The 20871-nt window shown below is 34.8% G+C and overlaps 1 protein-coding gene across 1 annotated transcript in view; it reads left to right on the top strand.

Moving 5' to 3' along the window:
* Positions 1 to 8558: 8558 nt before the first annotated feature.
* LOC125675883 (cleavage stimulation factor subunit 3-like) overlaps positions 8559 to 20871 on the top strand; it is a 53190-nt gene continuing 40877 nt past the window's right edge. The window contains exons 1-3 of the mRNA XM_048913721.2: positions 8559 to 8829; positions 9310 to 9411; positions 9555 to 9650. Coding sequence (XP_048769678.2) covers positions 8779 to 8829; positions 9310 to 9411; positions 9555 to 9650 — 249 coding nt within the window. The 5' untranslated portion in view covers positions 8559 to 8778. The remainder of the gene's footprint in view (positions 8830 to 9309; positions 9412 to 9554; positions 9651 to 20871) is intronic.

Raw genomic sequence — 20871 nt, 5'->3', positions numbered from 1 at the left:
TCTCTCTCTCCCCCCCCCTTCTTATCCAAGGTGACAGGTTCTTATCGACTGGCTAATACGATGTCTAGATACACCCCCCCCCCACCCCCGGGCCCGAGAATATTTTCCAATCTTACCTGACAAGAAGTTTTTAAATCATTTTATCTGTTGTCTTACACGTATGTAAAATGTATATAGGTTTATTCAACATGTCTTTGAGAATAGGCATAGAATGTACAAATTGCACATGTGTTTTAATGGTACTCATATTGAATGTACAAAAATAGCGAAACAGACATGACTTTTTTCAATGAATTTTACAGAGCAATGAATAAAGTTGAATAAGCAATATTCCATGACGATACAATTTATGCATCTTTTCCTTTATTTCCGAAGTTAAAAAATATTCATCTCCCTTGATTCCAACGTGTTTATAAGTCTATTCCTTGTGTAAACTAACCCCAGGATGAAACAAATAACGCCGAAAAAATCAAAGCGTGCAGGGAATGCCTATCGTTTCATGCAGACCGTTCACAACGTACCTGTCGCCGCCCAAAAATATTTCAATCTTTCCTGACGAGAAGATTTTTGAAATCATTTTATCTGTTTTCATACACGTACACATGTATATAAAATGTATAGGTTTATTAACATCTGTTGGGAAGAGGCCTGGAATAATATACAAATTGCAAATGTATTTTACCGACACTCAGAATGAATGTACAAAATTTTGCGAAACAGACTCGACCATTTCATATTCAGTTTCAATGAATGTAATAGAGCAATGAATCAATAAAATTTGATTAATCAATATTCCGTGACGATACGATTTTTGCATATTTTTCTTTTAATTCCGAAATCAAAAAAAAATATATATATATATATTCATTTGTTTTCATTCCAACGTGTCCATAAGTCATTGATCTAATAAGTAAACATGAAATTTACCGCGTCGTACATGAGCAGTCATTTTAAAATGAATCATAATCATTTCTTTCTCAATCTTAATTTAATATCTGAAATACTGCCATTATATTGAAACTATTTGAACCAAATAATACCGAAAATGTCAAAGCGTGCAGACCGTTCACAATGCGTGCATGCCACGCCTGCAAAGTGGTCGGCATTTCGTGCGAAGCGTTTCGGGCAAACCGTAATTCACCGTTCCGTGCAGATTGTCCAGCGTTTCGTGCAAATCGTTCACCGTTCCGTGCAAGTGATGTAGTAGTACGCTTCAGGGTCTGTATATTAAAACCCAGGGGGCAAATGTCCCCAAGACCCCACTACTTTACAGATTTTGTTAAATAACTAATACAGTACATATGGTCAGGCATAAAAACCATCCAGCATCATTTATCCGCACTATGGACTTTGTTCCTGCCCACCAGGTCGTACAGTTTTATGTTTCCCGAAAGGTTTTAGGAGGAGCATTTAGTGATCGCCGATCTGTCCATCCGTCTGAGCTCATATCTCCTAAACATTTCATCAGAAATTTATATAATTGATCACAAATGTTCCTTAAGACAAGGTCATTTTGGTAAGGTCAAGGTCATTCAGAACATATTTTTTGAAAAATCTAGGTCATTCATAACTTAAAAGTTCCTTATTTCAAGTTTTTGATATAAAAGTTCCCATCTCCTAAACCTTTCATCAGAAATTGATCACAAATATTCATTAAGACAGGGACTTTTGGACCAAGGTCATTTTGGAAAGGTCAAGGTCACTCAGATCATAACCTTATACAAGGAAAAAGTTTTAAATTTTTATCAAAGTTTTTGAACAGGTATGTCAGATCATGATTAACACTCAAATTTTAAGTAATGAAGACAAAAGTCACCCATGATCACTCAGATTATAGACCTTGTACATGTATATGGGACAAAAATACTTCATTTCAACAGTTATTGATCTTTTTTGAAAAGTCACTCAAAGCATACATTTATATAAGGAAAAAGTGCCTTATTTCGAAAGTTTTTGAACAGATATTGATCATGTATCTCACAAATAAGTAATAGGGGAATGACTCACAGACATAAGCCACTCAAGATCATTTTTAAAGGTCAAAGTTACTCAAAATATACCTTGTAATGAAAAACAAACCTGTAACGGGGAGGGAGAAAATGCAACGGGCCAGACTGGGATTCAAACCTGGCCCCCTTGAATTTTTCTAGTCGGGTGCTCTACCAACTGAGCTATCTGGCCACTGCCGATCGAATATTTCTACTAAGTTGATGCTCTCATCAAATGAATTGAAGAGAGCAATAATTGATCAATTAATGCGCACATCAAATCTATTATTGCTCTCATTAATTGAATTAATGCACGCATCAATTGAATTGAAGAGAGCAATAATTGAATTAATGCGCGCATTAAATATAAATTATTGCTCTCATTAATTCAGTTGATGCGCGCATTAATTCAATTGATGAGAGCAATAATTGAATTGAAGCGTGCATTAATTCATTTGATGAGAGCAATAATTGATTTAATGCGCGCATTAATTCAATTAAAGAGAGCAATAATTGAATTGATGATATCTTCAATTATTTGAGTTTATGTTAATTTGGCGCTCCATAGGTCTATACAGCACCAAATGCAACAGGAAGGGAGAAAATGCAACGTACCAGACCGAAATTCGAACCCGGGCCACCTGAATTTATCTTGTCAGGCGCTCTACCAACTGAGCTTCCTGGCCACTGCAGATCGAACCCGGCTGACCGCTACATTTCATTTCAACAGTTATCAATCATTAAATTGCGCTATTTATATTCATCATATGAAGTAGCTTAGTTCAATGGTAAAGATTATGATAATTGGTTTATTGTATTTTGGGCAATCTGATGAAAATCAGATCCTTTGCAGGGGCGGATCCAGGAATTGCGGTTACGGGGGCGCCACCCGCACTCTATGAGACAGGGGGTCTGGAGGCCGCCTTGAGGCGAAGCTCCTGGATTTTACAGAATTTATAGGGCTTGAAATATGTTATTTGTAATATTTTTTATCACTTTTAATGAGGCGAAATTAGTAAAATGACGCAAATTTTAAGGGTTTTTGGAAAAACTTAAGTTCTCCCAATAAAGTAATTCAAGAAATCAAAAGATTTTGTCATCTATTTCTCCGGGAGTATTAGAAATTATTGGTTCTTTTCAATATCATATATTACATTTTTCTGAACAAGATACCACAATTTAGCTTAAATTTGAAAATTTTAGGGGGGGGGGGCGCAACGGCTGTGCCCCCTTTAAATCCGCCACTGCTTTGATCTGTTCACTTAGATCGCTATAGATAAGCGATCTACGTTAGCGGATCAAAGAATCTTATTTTAATCAGACTACATTTTGGGGAGCTTCTCATGATGGGGTTGGGTCTAAGGGCAATGCCATTGTGCCAATGTGAATCATGGATAGTGAAAAAATGTTTGGAGGCCACAGAAAGTATTGGCCTCTGGGTTAGGAGTTCAAGCTACAGGGTGGGGTTACATTGATCATGAAAGGCGAAGATAACAAAGTGATAATTAAATCTCGTAACTCGATCCTATAAGCAATACAAAATAGAGAGTCATGGGCAAACACAGACTCCTGGATACACCAGAAGTCGGACCAGGCACCCATGCAAGAGGAGCAAGCATCCCCTGTTGACCGGTCACGCCCGCCGAGAGCTAGCCCTATATATCTTGATCAAGTAAAAGGAGTTATCCGTAGTCAAACTCAGTGCTAAGAACGGCCTAACAATCTATATGAAACATGTCAGACAGCATTAGACCCAATGATAGGTTGTATTGGCAATCGATCATTCAGTGAATTAAGCATTCAGGGGTGGATCGAGGAATTTTTAAGAGGGGGGGGGGTGTCTAACATTAGTTTTGGTTTTCAAAGGGGATGGGGTCCACCCTCAAAATGCATGCGTTATTTTTACCTTTTTTCTGACAAGGGGGGAGGGGGGGGTCTTAGGTCTAATAAAATCGTGAGATTCACAAACCCTAGTGGACTAAGGCTAGCAACAACCACGCTCGCTAGGTGGCGCGTCATGTTCTATTTTTATTTCTACAGGAAAAGTGGGACGAGGTTCCACCTTATTTTTTACGGGCTAGTATGGATAAACCTAGAGCCTACGAATGATGCGAAGTTGATCGTTCGGATCTAAAATAGTTATATTTAGCGTATCTCACGTGATTAGGCATATTCCAGAAAATCCCTTTGAGATTGAAGCGATTAAGCAGAGCGAGTATATGTAAACATTTACTCAACGGTGAAATACGCAACAAAGAGTGACATATTAATACATTTTATGCATGAATAAATTATATTGAGGTCAAACATGGACGATAATTGCCCGTGTTCATATAGTATTTGATTGATTTAGATATCCAAGGAAAGATAACTCCCATTATTAACGTACTCACAACGTACTGGTGGTATACAATAATACAATGTTTATACATTTCTGAATGATGAGTAAATCTTTACTTTCATCAGAATCTTTTCCATCATACTCGCAGACCAGGTCCCCATACCCCTACCAGTGTCAATCTGTGACTGATAGCAGTGCGGTATTTAATTTGATATAGTCTAGAGGAAATTCGAAATATGGAAGTGACATTTCTTCCTCACTGAATTAGCTGGATTTTTAACGTTTAAAGAAAAGTGGGGTATGGACTGGGGGGTTAAAAATGCTATTTGCCAAATTTTCAACAATATTAATTACAAGGCAAGGCAAAAGGGGTCATAAGCTACAGATGATGCAATTTTCACTTGCAAATTGCACTGCCACAAGTTACACTTAATTAGTGACTTACTTACAGATAAATAAAGTAACTTACAAATATTTAATTTATTCATTTATCTATCATTTCATTTCATTTTTTTTAATATCATGGTTTGTACATGTAGAGTCATCGCAATAAAGGGACATTAATTATTAGTGTTACCAAAAAATCTGATCATGCAGTTTTTAAATTTCTGAATTTTGAAAAAATAAATAATAGATTCTGATACCACTCAGCCCCCCGACTGGCCAGATAGTTCTGCTTCTGTCCGTTCTGATGCAATTAGCTCAGCCCCCAGACTGGCCAGAGAGTCCACTGTTTCGGTAAATTCTGATAATGATGCAACTCGCCCCCCCCCCCCCCCAACAGCTCTACCAGAAGTTCTCGGAAAAGACTTGCTGATGTTTAATAAATCAGTTTTCCTATTAATTTTACTTTTGTTCATCAGTTCATTAGGCTATGGCCCAATCTGATTAAATTTAAGATCGTTGATCCGCTCCGTTTTCCTCTTCCTTTCCTGTATCGGTGAAGTCCAGAGGTGAGATATATTCTTTCCAAAACAACTAAGAATGTTCATGGAACAATTTAGTATTAATTGTTTTCCTTTTCTGTTGTATGCCTTATTTCAAGAAATAACTTTCAGGTCACTTTTTAATGTGAAATGGAACATTTTCAATTTTTGACAACCTGACGGTAGGGGTGTTTAAGGTTCTATACCTCATTTTCTGTAAGGAAGTGGAGTAAAAGGAATCCAGGATTGGATTCAGCATACTCAAAATTGGTAATTACACCTGCTTTTTATTGTTTTGGGTAATGGTGTTTCAAGAAATAAAGTTGGGTCACTTTTTGATGCGAAATGAAACATTTTCCGTTTTTGGCAACCTGACGGTAGGGGTGTTTGAGACACTATATCTCATTTTCTATAAGAAATTGGAGTAAAAGGAATCCAGATTTGAAATCAGCATACTCCAAATTGGTAATTACACCTGATTTTTATTGATTTGAGTAATTTTTTAAAAATGGGTGGCGGTTGCTACTAAGGCTTCAAGGTCATGATGGGATTCAAAAAATAATTTATGAGCCGAATCAGCTGAACTGCGTATCAATAGTTGCTTAATATGCTTGGTGAATCAATAAATAATTGAATTGAATAATAACCAGTGTGTCATAACTCTACCAAGGTCATTTGATCAAGGCCCAAAAAGGGGGGTTAATTCTTGTCCAGGACGTACATGGCTTAGAGAGTAGCTTTATAATAGATAATATGACAAGACTGGTGTTAAGTGTAGAGAGCTCACGGGCTACTTTGCTTGCTTGAGCAGTTGTTATCCCATGTATAAAACAGTAAATCTCAGTTATTATGAGGCGCCGTTTTAATATTTTTGAAGTATTTTCTGATATCAAAAAATCATTTTTTGATATCAAAAAGTATATTTTTTGATATCAGAAAATCATTTTTTGATATCAGAAATTCGAATTCTTGATATCAAATAATAAAAGTCATTTTCTGATATCAAAAATTATATTATTTGATATCAAAAAATGATTTTCTGATATCAAAAATTCGAATATTTGATATCAAAAAATCATTTCCTGATATAAAAAAATACATCATATTTTCTGATATCAAAAAATATAATTTTTGATATCAGAAATTCACATTCTTGATATCAAAAATATAAGACATTTTCTGATATCAAAAATTCGAATTCCTGATATCAAAAAATCATTTTCTGATATCAAAAAATCGATTTTCTGATATCAAAAAATGATTTTCTGATATCAGGAATTCAAACTGATTTCTTGATATCACAAAATACATTTTCTGATATCAGAAAATAAAACAAAATGGCGAAAAATCTTTACATAAATAATGAATACTCCCTTGACCCATAGAAAATCGCTGAACTAGGCCTACAGTCTACAGTGTCCGATTTGCTTTCTAAAATTCGTTGATATTTTAGATTCTTTGAAGATTTTTTTTAACGATAGAAGGAATTTTATAAGGTTCTTGATAATTCTGGACATATTCAAGTTCGGGTTACTTTCTGCATGCGGAGTTTTGGCGGTAGTCTATCTATTTTGCTCTCCTCGTTTGTCATTGAATTAACAATCAGGGAAAGAGTTCATTATATATATATATATATATATATATATATATATAAAGCACAAACAAACAATTATAACACCCAACCTTACGTTTACCCCTAGGATCTAAACGATACATGTGAAAATCAATTAATTAATATATAAAGCACTAAATAATCACAACTAGGTACTGAAAATTTTCGCCCCAGCCCGGGGTCGAACCAGCGACGTACGGCATATATATATATATATAAAGTCAAAAAATAAAATCCAATACTCAAACTTTTATCTATAGCGCTTTCGCCCTGCGGGCTCGTCAGTAGTATATATATTTAATGCAAATGTAATGAATATCAACCCTTTTTACCGGTAATCTTATTTATGATGACTTATTTTCTTGAAATCCTTCTATAACATCAGTATATGTGATTTGAAAAATGGCGGATAATGGGACTGCTGAGCATGACATGTTAAGGAACATTCAACAAGCCATCATGACTGGTAGCCGTTGTTTTGTACAGTGCTTCTCCATGATCATCATTCTTCACGGGTCTCGTTTGCACATCTTCAGGATCGACCCCGTTCACTTCATAGCGAATTGCGGACAAAGCAGTGCTTACCATTGTAGATATGGAAGAATTTGCCATAATGAATTAGATCTAGATTCACCATTTATTCCCCACGTGCATACAAGGTTCGCAACTTCAGGCGGGAAGATGAAGGTTGCATCACGGGGAGCATTCATTAAGTCGATCGTAGTTTTATATGAGTCTTATTTTCTGATATCAGAAAATACAAATCATTTTTTGATATCAAAAAATCATTTTCTGATATCAAGAAATCTAATTCTTGATATCAAAAAATTATTTTATGATATCAAAAAATCAAATTCTTGATATCAGAAAATCAAGTTATTTATTGATATCAAGAATTCGAATTTTTGATATCAAAAATGTGATTTTTTGATATCAAAAAATACAAATTCTTTTTTGATATCAAAAATTCAATTTTTGATATTAAAAATTCGATTTCTTGATATCAGAAAATGATTTTTTTATATCAAGAATTCGATTTTATGATATCAGAAAATCAACCTTATTTTCTGATATCAAGTATACGAATTCTTGATATCAGAAAATGATTTTTTGATATCAAAAAATCTATTTTTTGATATCAAGAATTATTTTTTGATATCAAGAATTATTTTTTGATATCAGGAATTGGAATTATTGATATCAATAATTCTTTTTTTGATATCAGAAAATACCTCAAAAATATTAAAACGGCACCTCATATCATTTATCATTTATCATTTAATTAATATGGCTCCACAAGGTGACATCCAGTAATGTAAGTACTGTTCTTATCCATAAGGTTCTGACTGCGCCATACCATCAGTCTGATTAAAACCAGCCCCCCTTCTCCTATCGTCGTCAGGACGATAGGAGAAGGGGGCTGGTTTTAATCAGACTGCCATACCATTATACATAGGCATAATCCTATGACGGGGTATAATTATATGAAGATGAGAAAAGCCAAAGGTGTCGGGATGAGAATATGTTAAAATAAATCGTCACGATAATATAGGAATTGGTTTTGAATAAACGCTAATATTTCTTAAACTATTCATTTCTTTTTTAATTATTATTTGATAAACGAATAAACCATAGAGAATACATGGACTCTTGTCTCCGGTATTTAGGCATCCCCGTAGCGCCCTCTGTTAGCTATATTTGAGATACTTCCGGCACTGCGATGGCGGCTTTGTTTTGAAGAACATACACAGCAAGTGCAAATTGGACGCTCATAGTTGCAAGATATTCATCGCGATGACCATGATAATAAATAATCTGCAATATGGGGAATAAGTTGCTTATTATTTGAAAATTGTTGTTCATTTATTTGATTGGTTTTGTTGTGTTCTGGTACGTCCGTGGTAGGGGAAAATGTCGGCAGGTTCCCACGCTGGTGGCGTCGGTGGCGTGCTGCCGCCAGAGGTAAGAATCTGATAGTTATAGAATTATATATATATATGCTTTATTTTGAAACTGAATCTTGATACTAATTGGAAAATATTTACATATCAAATGAGACCAGCGGTGTTTCTTGAAATTGTGGATGATTAATTCGAATTTCCTCTACATGTATGTTAAGCATTCACTGAGTATAATATGTAAGTTTATGTTATGTCATTCTTACAGAGACTCGGGTATATAAAATCAGGAACAAGGATTTTTTTCACTTTTGAAGTGAAGTTGGGGTGGGATCTATTGTCTAGGTTTTTTGGTGTGTTTTTTTTTACTGGAGAAAATGGAGAGAGGTTATGTTTTCTCTCATCAACCATTATTTAGTATTAGTAACCGATAATTAGATTGAAATAACATATCTTGTGATGAGAAATTGATACATTATCAAATGTAATTTAAATATGTACTTGAAATTTGTGTAAAAACTTAAACTATACTTTTCATTTTTAGCAAATTGGGTATATTCCTGACAAATTAAAGAAAGCAGAGAAACGCATTGAAGCATTTCCATATGACACGGAGGCATGGAGTGTTTTGATTCGAGATGCCCAGGTTGGTGTTGACGTCACGGAATTTTTACCCCTTTACTGGGGCCTAGTTACATGTTGCACTATAACAGTTTATATATCCATTAAATTTTGTTTAACATTGTATTGATTTTATAATATGTCTAATTTGAATGTATTGTTTTGTAGATGAAACCAATAGAGGTTGCCAGGCAAGTGTACGAGAGACTAGTAACCCAATTTCCCAATGCTGGCAAATACTGGAGGATTTATATAGAACAAGAGGTTTATTCAGTTATGATATATTTTTGCAAATTATGTAATGTTTGATTAGCACTCATATTAAGAAAATGATCATTCATCAACATCATTTGAGAAGAATTCTTGGGTAGTTTGGTCTACTTCTCTGCATAAAGATTATCTGGCAATGTGTATAAGGCCAAACAACGTCTGTTGTGTTTCAATTTTTATGATGCTTAAACTTTTGGGTGATTGTTATGTATAGATATGCATGGCAATTGTATAGATATGTGAGAATTCAGATATACATAAAACACCTATACAGATATTGCATGGCATTTTCACATATGTATATGAACTGAGGTGTTCTATGCATTGACTCGTGATTGAGTCTTGATAGAAAGGTAAGAGGTAATTAGTTTACTAAATGTATTGGAAGCTGTGTATGGTTACAGTATTCTAATTAAGTTGAGCATCACAATCTTTTGTTTTCATGCTTGACATAAATCATTACAAAAGTTTGGTGTCTCTTACTCTTTTGTGGTGTTTGTGTTGTTTCTTCCCACGGTGTGAATGAGCGAGTGCAAGTCGACCTTTCAATTATAAAAGTGCATGCTTCAGTCAATTTGAAATCTGAACTTTCTGGCAATGGCCTCGTATTATTCCAGTAAGATTATAAGTATATGAAATGACTGGTACTTTTAAATGTGATATTACTGGGCATCACATATCTATCAAAATACTATTGACAGTAAGCTAAAAGTATTTTGTACCTTATGATAAACAACTGTTTAACCATTACGTTTCGAAAGTTCGATGATACCCCTGTGGTCTTATGCACTGTCTTTTTCTAGTACTGATTTTCGACTCAATATTCCACTTTTTGGGGTAGATTTACCATCTATAGTAATGAGATGGAATATCCAGCATTATTTAACATGTGATCAACATGAATCATTTCACATCCAATGAAAAATCTATGCTTAATTTATCACAGTGTTAACTTAAGGGGGGGATTCGGAATTGATATGCTTTTGCACATTGATATGGCACAATGAATTGTTTTCAGATAATTTATGTGTTCCTCTTTTCAATAAACTGTAACAAAACTTGTTTGCAATTTTATGGAAAAGTAAACAATAAAATTTTAAAAAAGAAAAGAGTATGATGGATGTATTGAACTGTAAGTCTGTCCAGAAGTGGGATATTAAGCTGGGATGTATTTCCATCCTAGAACAGACTGTTTGCTAAAATTAAGTTTAACAACAGAAAGTTTTTATAGTAATATAGCTATAAGCTTACTTCCCAAGACGTAGCTGTGAGAGTTAGAGTATCAAATACCCTGTAGTCAGAAAATGGAGGTGGATATCTATTCTGTAATAAATATACTATTATTGATGGAAAGTTTTCAAATATGGTCCATGAATGAGTTGGTATGTGTGATGGGGGTTCCATATATAATCTATTTTAAAACTTTTGCTTTTCAGGATAATAGATATATTTGTAGATGAAGAAATGTTTGGGTAATGTTTAAAAACTAATAAACATTCCCAATTTTGGCCAATGTATTTTGTCTTTTATGAGTTGTGTTTGTTGTTGATTTTGGGCAAAACTGATTGCTTTAAACCTGCACATATTTTCTATTTGCAGTTTAAATATGCGATAGTTTATGTGAGCTAATTATTGCTTGTTCATCCAATCTGACATTTTTAAAGAATCCCACATGCAGGACCTATGAAGAACATTTTGCCACTGGAGCGCTGCTCTTAGGCATACACCTTATGTGCCTTTGTTAATGTTATTAACTTTTATTTTGAAATTTTTAAAGAAATACTTTTTCGAAAATGTGGGACTATGGCCCATATTCTTAGCCTATCCAAGGCTCTGAACTCTTTGTTGAGGAATTTATTCAACATGATTTGAATATCCTTAAAGTGAACAAATTATTACAGCAAATGCTAGCAATATATAGAATATAAAGAATAAACACTCGCAGATTATCTGGAAAATGAGAAGATTCCTCCCTCCCATTGAGAATGGTGTAAGGACAATAGAATGGTTAAGAGTACAGTTTATTGATGTTTTTTATCCCCTCGGAATTCATTGCGAAAAGTTATGTAATTGGACCGTTCATGTGTGGGTGAGTGTGTGTAACACGGAGTTTGAAGACACTCTTCAGGTCACCATATTTGCTTGATTTATTTGATATTTCACCTGTTGTCTTGTTATTACCAGAGGAAGAACCTTATTGATTTTTGGGTCAACAGGTCAAGGTCACTGTGAAACTGAAGAGTAATAGCTTGTAGACACTACGGGCCACATTTTGTATGCTTGATTGATTTACTGACAGTCTACATTGTGAGGGGATGCCCCACTTTGCGGAGGTTATGTTTTTAAAGGAGGTACAATTTTCTCCTCTTGAATTTAATGCCTTATGGTTCCAAAGCCAGTGTTATATACGTATCTTCTCTTTCTGTGTTTCACCAACTTAATGTTGATGATTTCTATGAAACTGCTTGAAAATAGACGTATTATTCCAAATGAATATGATTTTAAAGAAAGCAGTAAATGTGTGAGGTGAAGTCGTTAAGGTCAAACTGAAATTTCCCAGTGATAGTGCACATAATGTATCACAAACACATATGGTTCTTATGATTTTTGGGGGGTTAGCAGCATTTTAACACTGATTGCATCTAATTTTTTACTCGTATGGAGAAGTTGCCAGTCAAGGGCTGCAAAATTTAGGCTTATTCTCGATTCTTACAACATTTGATCTTGCAGGGAGGGATCTTTATCTTTCCACACCTGCTGTGACACGGGACCTCAGTTTTGTGGTCTCATATGAAGGACAGTCCCTTTTAGTCACCTCTTACGATAAGCAAAGGGCACAGAGGACTTGTACCTTACACAGATACCAACAGGAATAAATAGACAATTATCAAACATTAATCTAATAATATTGAAGTAATTTACATTGATTAATCAGATAAACTTTAAATGTGGGATTTTTTTTGTATTTATGCCTATTCAAGATTTTTTCACCGCACAGACACTTCACCAGTTGTAGTTAAAGTACCACGAATGTAGACATATTGGCATTGTTAGGTGCTCTGGTCCAGTGATGGTTAAATTTAGATCTATCTTAGGTGCCCCGGTCCAGTGATGGTTAAATTTAGATCTATGTTAACATTGTTAGGTGCCCCGGTCCAGTGATGGTTAAATTTAGATCTATCTTAGGTGCCCCGGTCCAGTGATGGTTAAATTTAGATCCATGTTAGGTGCCCCTATACAGTGATGGTTAAATTTAGATATATGTTAGGTGGTCCTGTCCAGTGATGGTTAAATTTAGATTTATGTTAATATTGTTAGGTGCCTTGGTCCAGTGATGATTAAATTTAGATCTAGATTAGTATTGTTAGTGGTCCGGTCCAGTGATGGTTAAATTTAGATCTATGTAAACATTGTTAGGTGCCCCGGTCCAGTGATGGTTAAATTTAGATCTATGTTAGCATTGTTAGGTGGTCCGGTCCAGTGATGGTTAAATTTAGATCTATGTTAACATTGTTAGGTGCCCCGGTCCAGTGATGGTTAAATTTAGATCTATGTTAACATTGTTAGTGGTCCAGTCCAGTGATGGTTAAATTTAGATCGCTGTAGGTGGTCCGGTCCAGTGATGGTTAAATTCAGATCTATGTTAGCATTGTTAGGTGCCCCGGTCCAGTGATGGTTAAATTTAGATCTATATTAACATTGTTAGTGGTCCGGTCCAGTGATGGTTAAATTCAGATCTATGTTAACATTGTTAGGTGCCCCGGTCCAGTGATGGTTAAATTTAGATCTATGTTAACATTGTTAGGTGGTCCAGTCCAGTGATGGTTAAATTTAGATCGCTGTAGGTGGTCCGGTCCAGTGATGGTTAAATTTAGATCGCTGTAGGTGGTCCGGTCCAGTGATGGTTAAATTTAGATCTATGTTAACATTGTTAGGTGGTCCGGTCCAGTGATGGTTAAATTTAGATTGCTGTAGGTGGTCCGGTCCAGTGATGGTTAAATTTAGATCTATGTTAACATTGTTAGGTGCCCTGGTCTAGTGATGGTTAAATTTAGATCTATGTTAACATTATTAGGTGGTCCGGTCCAGTGATGGTTAAATTCAGATCTATGTTAGCATTGTTAGGTGCCCCGGTCCAGTGATGGTTAAATTTAGATCTATGTTAACATTGTTAGGTGCCCCGGTCCAGTGATGGTTAAATTTAGATCTATGTTAACATTGTTAGGTGGTCCGGTCCAGTGATGGTTAAATTTAGATTGCTGTAGGTGGTCCGGTCCAGTGATGGTTAAATTTAGATCGCTGTAGGTGATCCGGTCCAGTGATGGTTAAATTCAGATCTATGTTAGCATTGTTAGGTGCCCCGGTCCAGTGATGGTTAAATTTAGATCTATGTTAACATTGTTAGGTGCCCCGGTCCAGTGATGGTTAAATTTAGATCTATGTTAACATTGTTAGGTGGTCCGGTCCAGTGATGGTTAAATTTAGATTGCTGTAGGTGGTCCGGTCCAGTGATGGTTAAATTTAGATCTATGTTAACATTGTTAGGTGCCCTGGTCTAGTGATGGTTAAATTTAGATCTATGTTAACATTATTAGGTGGTCCGGTCCAGTGATGGTTAAATTCAGATCTATGTTAGCATTGTTAGGTGCCCCGGTCCAGTGATGGTTAAATTTAGATCTATGTTAACATTGTTAGGTGCCCCGGTCCAGTGATGGTTAAATTTAGATCTATGTTAACATTGTTAGGTGGTCCGGTCCAGTGATGGTTAAATTTAGATTGCTGTAGGTGGTCCGGTCCAGTGATGGTTAAATTTAGATCGCTGTAGGTGATCCGGTCCAGTGATGGTTAAATTCAGATCTATGTTAGCATTGTTAGGTGCCCCGGTCCAGTGATGGTTAAATTTAGATCTATGTTAACATTGTTAGGTGCCCCGGTCCAGTGATGGTTAAATTTAGATCTATGTTAACATTGTTAGGTGGTCCGGTCCAGTGATGGTTAAATTTAGATTGCTGTAGGTGGTCCGGTCCAGTGATGGTTAAATTTAGATCGCTGTAGGTGATCCGGTCCAGTGATGGTTAAATTTAGATCTATGTTAATATTGTTAGGTGCCCTGGTCCAGTGATGGTTAAATTTAGATCTATGTTAACATTGTTAGGTGCCCCGGTCCAGTGATGGTTAAATTTAGATCTATGTTAACATTATTAGGTGGTCCGGTCCAGTGATGGTTAAATTTAGATCTATGTTAACATTATATTAGGTGCCTGCAGGGTCTAGTGATGGTTAAATTTAGATCTGTGTTAACATTGTTAGGTGGTCCAGTCCAGTGATGGTTAAATTTAGATCTATGTTAGCATTGTTAGGTGCCCCGGTCCAGTGATGGTTAAATTTAGATCTATGTTAACATTGTTAGGTGCCCTGGTCTAGTGATGGTTAAATTTAGATCTATGTTAACATTATTAGGTGGTCCGGTCCAGTGATGGTTAAATTTAGATCTATGTTAACATTGTTAGGTGCCCTGGTCCAGTGATGGTTAAATTTAGATTGCTGTAGGTGATCCGGTCCAGTGATGGTTGAATTTAGATCTATGTTAGCATTAATGTTAGGTGCCCTGGTCCAGTGATGGTTAAATTTAGATCTATGTTAACATTATTAGGTGCCTGCAGGGTCCAGTGATAGTTAAATTTAGATCTATGTTAACATTATTAGGTGCCTGCAGGGTCCAGTTATGGTTAAATTTAGATCTATGTTAACATTGTTAGGTGCCTGCAGGGTCCAGTTATGGTTAAATTTAGATCTATGTTAGGTTCCTGTGATGGTTAAATTTAGATCTAGATTAGTATTGTTAGGTGGTCCGGTCCAGTCATGGTTAAATTTAGATTGAAATTAGACTAAGTATTGTTAGGTGACCCGGTTCAGTGATGGTTCTTTATTTTTGCGGACTCCTACCATGACGTGGGACATCAGCTTTCTCACTTACATATCTAACACTGAGCACATGGCAAAGGAACATTCCCCACCTTTTTTAATGCCATGCGTCTGTCGTGTCTTGGATTTGAACACAGGGCTTTATAATCAAGAAGTGTGGGCTCTACCGAATGAGCTACAGTGACTGATATAAAAAATCTCATTGAAACAGTTGAAGGAAACAAACACATAATATAAGGAATCGATTGATCTGTTTTGTTGAGCGTTGCATAATTATTCTTATAGACTTATTGTTTGCAACCCCCAAGTATACCCTACATATTGATCAAGTATTTATAACTTACTTGAAAAAATATACCAATGTCGACGGTTGTTGATTTATAAAAGAACAATGGATTATTCTTATCGCTGCTTCTATATTTATCTCAAATCAATTTTGTCTGTAATGGTTCATCTGCGTTGGTGTGAAATGGATTCAGTTTTAGAAATGTAGCAATGTATTTGGGGAGATATTGATTTTTCTACTATCGACACCAAGGTCTCAGATCATTTTAATAATTACAGTGGAGCCTCGTTAATCCGGACACTTTGGTTCCCAGCAAAATCGTCCGGATAAATGAAGCGTCCGGATTATTGAATTGCATATTTTCTATCTTTACATAAGTAACCAATATATGCCTACTTTATTGATGCATAGTGAATTAAACACATTCTATCATTGGATTTGACCATTTGCATTAGTAAATAAATTATGATAATGTTAACATTTACATGTATTTCAAAGCACTAAAATTTAATGTACGTGTTCAGTGTATTTGTTTGTGCTTACATTGTACATATATATGAGCCCTACAAATAAATATACAAAACTGTGTACCGTATGCACTAAAACAAATAATGAAACACTATATGTAACTATAAATAAATAAATCATTAGTAACTAACATTATCATTTACACTTCAAACATTTCATCACACTTTTACTTCTTAAACAGGCCGGTTTCCATCTGTCACGATTCACGGGTTCGGCGGTCTGTTCAAATAATCTTCATCGTCCAAAGTTGATATAAGAATTTCGTGATTATCATGTCAGTTGACAACATTCTTTAACCAAAATTCAATCTGCCAGAATTTATATTTCTTATTCTATAATTATCCAAGACAATATCGGGAGAATAAAATCATTTAAGCTCGTAATATCAAGACCTACTACTGCTTTGATCTAGCCACGCGCACCTATTATTTTCATGATGCGATAATAACGGAACAAAACTCGGGTAAAACTAACATTACGGGTACATACAAAATTTTATTTTCATTTTCACTTCTACCCAGAGTTTAAAAATTCAAAAGCAATAAAACTCTACAACATTGTAACAAGAATCAATCATACACAGGTACATTCTACATGCATGCCATTCTAAACATTAAAAACTTACTACATATACATGTGCATGAACATACATGTATATTTCACGCCAATCAACAGTATAAAATCCAGAATCTAGAGGTATAATCTACACTCTTTAGATTTGCATAAGCCGATAATCGATTTACGAATCAGTACAACTGATATGTGTAGCAGTTTAAAAATTATAATTACGGCATGATGTTTAATTTATCAATACTATTAGGCTATTGATCAAGACTATAAATAATATGCAACAGATGTATTTACAAAATTTAACACTACACGCAATAAAGGTCTTATGTGCGAAAATTGGCAATACAATGTCTCGATCGGCACGTGCTATCTAAATGACATATCATCACACACCACCTAATTATAGGGAGGTGTTGACAGGGTACAGGTAATTGCTTCAATTAGACAGTTTGGCTTGTTTTCTTTATAATTTACGCCTTGCTAAAACTGTCCGACACAGACCTTACCTAAACAAATTTACTGTCCGGATTAACGGTACAATTTTCAATGCATTATAACGTTTTGTAGTAAAAAGTGACCGTCCAGATCTGGAACGCGAATTTCCGGATTAATGATGCAAAATAATGTATAAAAATTCCGTTCCCTAGAAAAATCGTCCGGAAGGTGAAGCGTCCGTTTAATGGCATCCGGATTACCGAGGTTCCACTGTATATCAATTTATTTAGTTTTACATCAATTTGAAGTTCTTGCATTTAATTTCATTAATAATTTCTTAGAGTCAAAGTTGAGTTGAGGAATAGGTTGCATTTCATTCTGAGTTCATAAAGTGGGAATTGTTGTTCTTGGTACAGTTTAACACGTTTATAGTGAACCTGCTTACAGTTCAACACGTTTATAGTGAACCTGCTTACAGTTCAACACGTTTGTATAGTGAACCTGCTTACAGTTCAACACGTTTGTAGTGAACCTGCTTACAGTTCAACACATTTATAGTGAACCTGCTTACAGTTCAACACGTTTGTATAGTGAACCTGCTTACAGTTCAACACGTTTGTAGTGAACCTGCTTACAGTTCAACACGTTTATAGTGAACCTGCTTACAGTGAATTACTGGTTATGATGAAGTGAATTTGATTCCTCTCATAGTATACAGTTATAGAATGGGTATTAGGAAAATTTATGATCCCCCAAGACAAGAATGCTGTTTCTCAAGGTGGCAAAGTGAGGGTTCATAAATTGGTATTTTCCTGAATACCCATTCTGTAATTGTTTTATTGAACCATAACAATTCTAGCTGATTAATTTTCTCTAACCTAGTTTCATCAACTATTTCCTGACATTTATTTAAAACATTGCATCACATATCTTGCGATTCATAGAACACTCTGCGCAACAAACATTTTGATTGGTTAAAAATATTGATGAATATTAATGAGGGAGTAGCACAGATCTCCCAAGGAGTATATTCATCAGATAAGGAAAATGGTACATTTTCAGGGAAATAAACTTATTGTTAATCATATTAGTTTTATACAGAGAATAATTAGTGGAGGTGTAATAAATAAGGAATAACACATTGGGTATAACAGGTTTGTAGAGCATTTGGAATATTGTATGTATAGGTCCCTATCATGACAGCAAGCAAATGATTGACCCATGCAAAGACTAGCAAATTAACAGTAGGAAAAAATAGTTTATCTTCTGAAGAGCAACTAAATGTGCATGAAAGCAATTATTGTGTCATTGTGACTGTATTTTGAATTATCCTCTTTCTGGAACATTAAAGGCATTGTATTATATATATGTCAAATTGGAAAGAAATTAAATACTACACTTATTTCATTGGAACATTTTAACATGGATGCCTTAATAAATTATGATTGTGAAAATTATCGACTGTAATTGATGATACAATAGTTTCTCGGACATCCAAAATGATCGAGCCATTTAATGAAGTTATTTTAGAATACTTGTATTCAAAATGTCAAAATTTTGCATACAAATTTTGTTTTACACATCTCTGTAAATTGTTTTGGATCAGGTTGCCATTTTGTTTTATGTTACCAAATCAAAAAAGATGAAATAAAATTTTTCTTATGGGAAAAAGATAATTTTTTATGAAATGTTGAAAAGATATTGGTCAGATTTTGAAGAAATCTTTTGAAATATTGTATAAAGTTGTTATCTCAGAAATTAATTACTACAAGCACAACAGTTGTTCCCATTAAAATGTAGCTGAAGCTGATTGATATGTAGGGGGACAAAAGGAAGGGGAGAGAAACAAGAAAGGATAGGAAGCAGGGAGAGATTAACACACCAGAGAAATTCAATATGGATGAAAAGTGGAGGATTGATTGATTGTGTTTTTTTGTGGGTTTTTTTTTCCCTGTCTCATCAAGAGTTTTTCACTTGTATTGAGATGTGACCAGCTGTAGGTGAAGTACCACAAATTTAGACCTATGTTTATCTATCAGAGCCATAGCAGTGAGGGTTCTTTATTTTGTCAACACCAGTGCCACAACCAGGACCTGTAGCTCCCTTTTAAGGTCATATCCGAAAGACCTATGATTCTTACTTCTAAATGCTGAGCGTTTTACTAAGGAAATAACTATTTATTTTAACGTCTTGGGTTTGACGTGGACATGGCACAAGCGGGGTACGAACTCACAACCTCTCAGTTACAAAGAGAACGCTCTACCACTGAGCTTCCACAACTGGTTGTGTACTAGAATATTTGGAAATTGAAAAATGTCAAATTTACTTTAGTTAGTCAAAAAATGCAGTTTTTGTAGAAAGTAATTTGGAAAATAATTAAAATCTTTGCTGGACTCAAACCCAAGATGTACAGTTCAGCATATAACACACTAAGCTACTCGGCTAGGCAATTTTAAAATTTAAAAGGAATAGACTAATATTGCTGATATTGATATTTTCATTCGTGTCTGAAAAAGGAGTCGGCCATTGTGATGATGTAGTACATCTCCTTAAACTGTGACTATTAGCCAGATTAAGGGTCCAAGGAACCTTGTGTGGTATATATGATCTTAACTTGTAGCAATAAGCTCCTGATGAGTGCAGCAATGTGGTGAAATTATTTCTTGCAAACTAAATTAATTTTGAACTTGGTTTAAATGAATTGATGATTTCTTTAATTCAGTTGATTAACATCTTTAATATTTACAATGGTTTTGTGTATGTAAGGATTTATGCACGCATCAATTCGTTTAAAAAGAGCAACAATTCAATTAAGGATATCATATTAGTTCAGTAGTGGAAATGTTGCTGTCTCTAAAAGAATTACTGTGCATCATATTGAATTAATGATATCATTCATTTCATTTATGAGGGCAATAATTCAATTATTGCGTACAATATTTGAATTTATGCACTCATTAATTGAATTATAGCTCTCTTCAGTTGAATTGTAGCGCACATCAATTCAATTGTTGATGTCATCAAATCATTTGAAGAGCAATTGAATTATAGCATACATCAATGCAGCAAAATGATTAATGCTATCACCAATTCAATTAATGTGCGCAATAATTCAGAATTAAATATATCATTCATTGACGTATATTACCTCAATTATCAGGCGATCAGATTTAAACCTTCCAAATCTAATCGCTAAAATGTGACACACGACCCAAAGTTGGTCGAATCAGCAAGATTTTAGCGAATATGCTAATCATCAACTCTTTCGAAAACTTTAAGTAAGTTTGTTTCCAATTTATATTAGGAATGAAATAAACTTGATTTAACATGAATCTATCAATTCATTAATTAGAAATCAAGAATTTGTATTAGGTGGGTCCACCATGTGTTAATAACGGTAAACATGCTGCCGAAGGAGTTTATAAGTCTCTGTTATATATGTCACTGTGAGGACACCTCTTTGTCAAGCTT

This window comes from Ostrea edulis, chromosome 3, assembly GCF_947568905.1.
Source record: "Ostrea edulis chromosome 3, xbOstEdul1.1, whole genome shotgun sequence".
NCBI lineage: Eukaryota > Metazoa > Mollusca > Bivalvia > Ostreida > Ostreidae > Ostrea > Ostrea edulis.
Note: the sequence above shows the minus strand (reverse complement) of the source record. Positions and strands in the feature narration are given on the sequence as shown.